This window comes from Tupaia chinensis, unplaced genomic scaffold (genome assembly GCF_000334495.1).
Source record: "Tupaia chinensis unplaced genomic scaffold, TupChi_1.0 Scaffold000207_1, whole genome shotgun sequence".
Classification (NCBI taxonomy): Eukaryota; Metazoa; Chordata; class Mammalia; order Scandentia; family Tupaiidae; genus Tupaia; species Tupaia belangeri.
The window spans coordinates 407,113-414,661 of record NW_006159682.1 but is presented as its reverse complement, the minus strand read 5'-3'; the positions used below and the strand labels follow the sequence as shown (position 1 = coordinate 414,661).

The window sequence follows — 7,549 nt, the reverse complement described above, 5'->3', positions numbered from 1 at the left end:
AGAGGGCCCGGGCCCCCGCGGCGGGCACCTCAGTGCAGGCGGCTTTGCGTGAGTAGATGCCTGTGTCAGCAGAGATGTCTGCAGCCTCTTTGCCAGGGAAGCCGTCGCAGTCGCCCCTCAGAGCTGCCCGTCTCCGGAGGCGCCTTCCAGTGGGGTGTGTGTGTGTTTGTTCTGCCAGTTCCAGTCAGCGCGACGTAAACACAGCGTGTCACCTGTGTGTTTGTGTGTGTGTATGTGTGTGTGTGCATTTGTGTGTGTGTGTGTTTGTGTGTGTTTGTGTGTGTGTATGTGTGTGTGTGTGTTTGTGTGTGTGTGTGTGTGTTTGTGTGTGTGCGTTTGTGTGTGTGTGTATGTGTTTGTGTGTGTGTGTGTGTATGTGTGTGTGTGTGTGTGTGTGTGTGTGTGCGCTCAATCACCATGGGAGACTGGCAAATTTTCTCTCAGTGTCTTTTCTTTTTCTTTCAAGGTTTTGCTATAGGGCATGTGTACTTGCCAAAGAGAGATGGAGAGAAATCATCCCCCAGAGGGGATGGCCACACCACAATCCCTTTTCCTCTATTCTCTTCCTGGGATTTTAGGCATCCGCACACGCACCTGGCATGAGTTTCAAGCTGCCAAATCTGGATTCAAACAGCGATCAGCATGAGAGAGTCCAGCACCTTAACCACTATACCACCTGCTGGCCCTTTCTCAACTCAAAGTTAGGAAGTTTGCCCGGGACCATGTGGCAAATAATTGGTGGAATAAATCGAGCTTCTATAGGAAAGCATCTCTCGGATGTTTTGTAAAAACAGACAAGTCTGCCATTCACTTGGCTCATTCAACCTCCCTCAACTCTGCTGACAATTCTGTCTCTTTAATCCTGGCCTCAGCTCCTGGATAACCCCAAATTCCGGGTCATCACCAAGATCAAAACCATTGGCAGCACCTATATGGCAGCCTCAGGAGTCACCCCAGATGTCAACACTAACGGATTTACCAGCTCCAGCAAGGTAGCTGACCACCATGATGGCAAGAGACGCAGCTCTGCCCCAGCAGGGCTTGCGTGTGGGGAACAAGTCCTGATGTGCAGAGGGGTCCTAGATCCACACACCAGCACCCCGCAGTGTGGACACGAAACAGCTCACTGAGAAAGCTTACTGAGTGGAGAAACAGCACACACTTAAACTCCACTGCTGTCCCACAGCTTAGGCCTAGGCCGGTGTGTGCACACGGCCCCTGTACTTCTCCATGAGAACTGGGGGGCAGGAGCCATCCATGCAGTTATGCCACAATGAGAACTTGAAAAGGAAGCCTCGAAAACTCAGTGGGTAGTATCAGTCTGTCTCTGTTAAGCTAATTTAGACCTGTGGAGCCTGCTCTGTCCAGCCTTGGAGTCGAGGGGAAGGGGGTCTTGGTCCCAGACAACACTGTCACCCAGTCTTACCTTCACAGCTGTCCTATTACGGCAGTACTGTTGTTGCCTCCACTTTATGAAGTTAGGGGAGCCTCATCCTCTAGTGTTTGTAATCTAGTTGAGAATAGAACAAAGACAGCTGTATTTGGTTCAGAGCTAGACTTGTCTCAGAGAAGGCCGTGAAGGGACCTGCCCCACGATCAGACACATGGCAGACAGGAATAACGGAGCTGGGTAGGGCCCGCCTTGACTATTCCCTACCTATGGCCACCATTGCTGTCCTAGCCCTAGGCCTGCTGGAGGGACCCATGTGAACTTTGGCACAGTCACAAGTTGGGCCTAAAGGGGTTCTGACTCCTTTGTGGGAGGCAGTAAATGAGGCCTTGAACGACTCAGGTGTAGGGATGCATCCTAGAACAGTGAGCTAGGCGAAGGGAGTTGAGCAGGCTGCCAAGTGTGTATGCCTAGATGGCCCCTGACCTTTCCCAACTGCTTTGTGGCACAGGAGGAAAAGTCAGACAAGGAGCGCTGGCAGCACCTGGCCGACCTGGCCGACTTCGCGCTAGCCATGAAGGATACGCTCACAAACATCAACAATCAGTCCTTCAACAACTTCATGCTGCGCATAGGTAAGCGCTCTTGGCTTGCCTGTGAATACCTTTCCAAGGGGGTTTCTATGTCCACTGAGGTCTCAGAACACCCAGCCCTTTGTCATCTGCTACCCCTCATTGAGGAGGGGGTTTCAGCCCTCTAGGTGAGGTCAGATTTGAGTAGCAGGTGTATGCTAGAGAAGCTGACCGCTAATGAGTATACTTTTCAACATTTGGGGTTGAGTAAACGGGATAACCTGTCCTCTGACAGCTTTGGGATGTGTTTGATGAGAACTATGATGCATTATTTATTAAGAGCTTTGTGGAGAGTTAAGATGGCGAGTTCTCTGAAAGAGTCAGTGGTGGCTTCTGAAAGGGCATGATAGGGCTTGGCGTGTGGTTGCATTGAACTTTGTCTCTACCTAAGGCATGAACAAAGGAGGGGTCCTGGCTGGTGTCATTGGAGCCCGGAAACCACACTATGACATCTGGGGCAACACAGTCAACGTCGCCAGCAGGATGGAGTCTACAGGGGTCATGGGCAACATTCAGGTGCGTCCAGTGCAGACAGCTGAGTGTGTGCTCATGCAGGGGACGGGGACAGAACTGGAAAGGGCACGCTCTGCATGTACTCCTGCCTCCTACCCTCGCGCACTGGGGCAGTGGTGCCATGCCTTTGGGTCAGGAGCGGGAGGTTGAGCAGTGAGCCTCCATCTGAGGACATGCCTTGACCCACTGCAAAGTTTAGGCTTGAGTTCTGGGTCAGAACACTTGCCCCTGGAAGCGAGCCTGATCTCTAGCAGGGGGTCTGACAGAAAAGCTCCACAGAACAAGGGGCCAGAAAGCAGGGAGTAAAAGCCCTCAGATGGCAGCACAGCCACACAGGCGACCTGTGGCTGCCAAGGAGAGAGAAACAGACAACGTTCAGGCCGTCGAGGGCCCAGCAAGTCACCTGGTGTTTTGTTCTCACCCCTAGCTTATGGTGGTGGCCCTGGCTGCTTGGAGGTGCTGGGAGTGGGATGTGGTATTAGCACTTCCTGAACACCACTCCACCCACCTTGCTCTAACCCTGAGCTGTCTCTCTGGTCTCCCTTCACAGGTTGTGGAAGAGACACAAGCCATCCTCCGAGAGTATGGCTTCCGCTTTGTGAGGCGAGGCCCCATCTTTGTGAAAGGGAAGGGGGAGCTGCTGACCTTCTTCCTGAAGGGGCGAGATAAGCCTGCTGCCTTCCCCAATGGCTCCTCCATCACACTGCCCCACCAGGTTGTGGACAACCCCTGAAAAGCCACCAGCCCACAGCAGCCCGCCTGGGAAGGATTAACTTTGGGGAATCGAAGCCTTGGGAAAGGACGTCACCTGGTCCCGACATGCTCAGTGTGGAAGTGCACACTCATATAGACTTTAGGTTTCCGTCTCCTCCTCAAGCCTTTATTTGTTCGTGGACGTGTGAGCTCTGGGGGTGGCCATACTATTCCTCAGTGTGCCTGTAGCTTCCCCAGAGTAGGGGTCTTAGGTGTAGTACTGGACATCCCTGGTTCCAGGTGGCCCTTCTCCCAGCGAGGCCATGGCCACTGTGAGCAGGAGTGCGGTGAGGCAGGCTGGAGTCCTGGCGGCTGGCGTGCGCGTTCACACTCGGCCCCGGCTGAACTCAGGCTTCTGTCTGGAGAGAGGTCAGGTGGGGACCTGTCTCCACCTGGTCCACGGTAGGTGAAATGGCCCTCATCCTGATGTTCCTGATAATCTTGAAAGGTTCTTCTGGAACCCCATCACCTTAGTCATGAGAGCAGAAAGTGCAATATTTCCTTTCACCTGGTGGGGGGAGGGGAATTTATTTCTGAAAGAAAAATATATAAACAGATCTTCTACATTTATATTTTTAACCTTATGTTAAAGAACACTTTCTGATATTGCCTTGCCTTTTGAGCTCTTGCTACAGTCGCCTTTGCTACTGCTTTAAGAGAATTTACAGGTATTGATAAAGAACAAGACTGTTTTAGTAAAAGCTTTACTCAACTTGAATGTCATTTGTGGGAATTCTGTTAATGCCTCGTCTGAGGCTCGCTGAGTGCCATCGGTCCCCACGACAATCCCTCTCTCTCCTCTAGCTGCAGTCTTCTACAGGGTGGTACACACTGGTTTCCCTGCCCTCTGTACTCCCCAGTCTGCTGGCTCCCACATCTGGAGGTTACTTCATGATCACAGTGTCTAGGAGTGACAGTCCAGAGTGAAGCCGGAATGCAGCTCTGGGCCTTAGCAGTAATGATTCCTATCTGTAGACAGGCAGAGGGGTAGGAATTGAAAAAGGAAAACCTGGCCAGCCAGACACAGAGGTTTTCACATGTGTGAGCTGGTCCTACATGTATGAGAGTACTTCAAAAAGTTCGTGGATAAATGAAATTAAAGTGAATCTATTCTGGCATAAAACTATTTGGAAATCCATAGAGCATTTTCCTAATACACATTTTCCATGAACTTTCTGAAGATCCCCTTAAACGCCCATAACTAAAGAACAAGTGCCAGCAAGTCAGAGGCCAGCGGCTACAGGGGAATGGTACACTAGAGATGAGGCGAAGGGGTGATAGGGTGAGGGAGAAGGTGGTGTAGCCATGGCCCAGGGCTTGCAAGAGAGGGCAGACATGAAGGGGAGAGGATCTGCTTCCTTTTGCAACAGGGTTCTGAGATTTCCATCCAAGCTTTTTATGAGTTGACTTAATACAGTCAGCTCTCTACTAAGATGTTTTAGGAGATAAAATATCCACAGTACCCTGATTGTATCCATGGTACTCAGGACCGCTGTATCACATTCAGCCTTGGCCTCCTGCTGAGACCACAGGTACATGCCACTGGGTTTCTGTTTTTGCCATAGGGGCGTTAGCTTGCTGGAGGAGAGAAATATAGTGAGAAGGAAAGTGAGAGATCAACCCTGGGACAGCCACACCGCAATCCCTGCTCCTCTTACCCTTCTCCTGGGACTTTGGCACATACACATGCACCTGGCATGATCTTCTAACTGCCAGGTCTGGGATTTGAACTGCATTCCCCTTTAAAGAGCCACCACACCACCTGCTGGCTCCACCATTATGTTTTTTAGACAAGGTCTTGCTATGCCCTGGTCAGCCTCGAGCCCACGATCCTTCTGCTTTAGCCTCCAAAGCTGCTGGGATTAAAGGTATACACCACTGCATCTGGCCACTAGGTAGGCCTCCATATGGTCCCAGCCTGTGGAGTGCAGTCTTAGCATGGGCCCACCCACAGTACTTTCTCACAGCTTATTATTTAAAATTGTTTTCCTTTACTCATGGTAGAATGTGCATGTGCATGCACGTGAAAGAGAGAGTAACACCCTCCACAGGGTGTGGTCACTCTGTGATCCCCTTCAGTCCTCCAGCTCAGCAGAAATGGGGTATTCATGTTTCAGGTCAAGCAGGCCAGGGACTTGTACTGTGTCACCATGTGGGGGTCCTGCTTTCACTGAGCAGTATATTACTACTGTGCTGTGGAACTGATGTCCCCTTTTTTTCAAAGATAGAAACAAGTGGGATCTTTAATTCTATGAAAAGTATAAATAAGTAATTGTACTTGGAGTCTCTATAGGATAATTAGAATTTTCAAAATTTGGGACCAGCAGATGGTGTAATGATTATGTCGATGGACTCCCATGTATTTGATTGTCTTTTGAGTCCTAGACCTGGTGACTTAAAAAACTCACACTAGGCATGTGTGTGTGTGCCCAAGATCCTGAGAGGAGAATGGAGAAGGGATTGCAGCATGGTCATCCCGTATGGGAGATGATTTCTCGCTTTCTGCCTCTGTCCAGCGAGCACATGTACCCCCCGCCCCCCAAAGCAAAAATCTCTCTAAAAAAAATAATAAAAATGGAAAAAAATAGAATTTTCAAAATTTCATCTATTGGGTCCCAAATCCTCAGACTAACAGAACAGGAATCTTAGTAACTACTGGTATTTAAAGAATGTAGGTATTCCACAGTTCAAAATCTAACAGGTATGTTATGCCTAAGAGTATTTTTTGAGACTTTCAAGTTGGATGGGAGGAAACTGACTTCACTATTTACCACATCTGTAACAAAGTGACAGTTTTCATGTGTTTATTTTTGAAGTTTATGCCAATCTCATCAAATGCTCATTAATGAGGCTTCCACCCTGGCTTACAGCTGTCCTGAAGATTCTCTGTCCTCTGCAAGTCTTGTATCTTAGATATGATGCTGTGTGGCACACTTAGAGAATCTTACGTTTGAGTGACAAAACAGTTTTTTACTAAAGACAATTCTTTAAAAAACAAAACAAGTCCAAAATGATGGGGGGGCGGGGGAAGCCCATGAGATACCCATCTGAAGTTATTTTCATTTGGGCTGACATGGCTTATTGGAAGACTTCAAGCCAGGTGAATTTAGGTGGCTTTTTAAAATAAATGTATTCCTTGGGACCAGCAGTTGGCATAACGGCTATGTCATTGGACTCCTGTGTAGCTGACTGCGATTCGAGTCCCAGACTGGGTTGGCTTAAACTCACACCAGGCACATGTGCATGCGTGCCCATCCCCCCTGGGGGGTGATTTCTTGCTTTCTGTCTCTCTGGCGAGTACATACACCCTATAGCAAAAACTTCTCCACACACGCACACAAAAATTTATTCCATAACCAAGTGAAACGTAAAGACAGTATACCCCCATTGAATTCCTGACACCACCATCTACCCCCAGTGAACCTGGGCTCACAGACACATCAATACCCAGCATGCTCAGGGAGGTCTCTGGACTCAAATCTGGAACCTTCCTGTGTGGGCCAATTTCGCAGAGGGTCGTGTTACTACTGTTACTATCCAGTCCCCAAGGTGGCTTTTTCCTCAGGACTTGGAAATGCTGAGTTTTTGTGACAGACTTATTTCAGAGTCAATCACTGGGAACTAAGATTTCCAGTGTGTCTGTGGAGAGAAGAGTGGATGGAGCACCAGATGGGGCACTGAGGCTGAAGCAGCAACAGGGAATGCACAGGAAACCATAGGTGGGAAACTGCTAGTTCTTTTGTTGGTGGCTTCCTGAGTGGCTTGTTCAGATTCTTGAACCTTGTCCATTGTCATGTTTCTTGTTTTGGCATGGCTCTCATCTACACTGGAAGAATGCTGAATGCAAAATTTAACGCTGGGTGGTTCTTATGTGTACTCTTATATCATCCATTGTCATAGACCACTTCTCAACCCATGAAAAGCATGATGTCTTGTGCCACCTTCTGTACAAACTGCTCCACTCTGGTCTGACCCCCAGGCCTCGAACTTCATGGTCACCAGCTTGTAGGCACATGATAGGTTGACAGGTATCTCTCCAACCTTCCCTTAACTGCTTTTGTCCTGTCTTCTCTGACTTGAAGTATTTAGGACCCTCATACTCTGTGGTCATGCTGTGAAATTGTATCACAGGCAGTGTCAGTACAGCAAACTTCTCTCTCTAGTCTTTGGCTTCATTGTCAAAACTGCTGTTTTTGCTTCCTTCATTGTCCTCATACTTGGTTTCAGACAAAAGGAACATGTGTATTGTGTGGGGGAAAGA

General features: G+C 49.0%; 2 protein-coding genes across 3 annotated transcripts in view; one reads left to right on the top strand and one right to left on the bottom strand.

Moving 5' to 3' along the window:
- ADCY3 (adenylate cyclase 3) overlaps positions 1-4,006 on the top strand; it is a 100,423-nt gene extending 96,417 nt beyond the window's left edge. The window contains exons 19-22 of the mRNA XM_006147237.3: positions 873-992; positions 1,902-2,025; positions 2,414-2,538; positions 3,086-4,006. Coding sequence (XP_006147299.1) covers positions 873-992; positions 1,902-2,025; positions 2,414-2,538; positions 3,086-3,268 — 552 coding nt within the window. The 3' untranslated portion in view covers positions 3,269-4,006. The remainder of the gene's footprint in view (positions 1-872; positions 993-1,901; positions 2,026-2,413; positions 2,539-3,085) is intronic.
- CENPO (centromere protein O) overlaps positions 3,691-7,549 on the bottom strand; it is a 19,164-nt gene continuing 15,305 nt past the window's right edge. Inside the window, exon 7 of one of the 2 annotated variants that reach the window (XM_006147240.3) lies at positions 3,691-3,796. In XM_006147240.3, the coding sequence (XP_006147302.1) occupies positions 3,759-3,796 (38 nt within the window). In that variant the 3' untranslated portion in view covers positions 3,691-3,758. Of the gene's footprint in view, positions 3,822-7,549 lie in introns of both variants that reach the window. The other variant, XM_006147241.3, reaches the window with a different exon arrangement.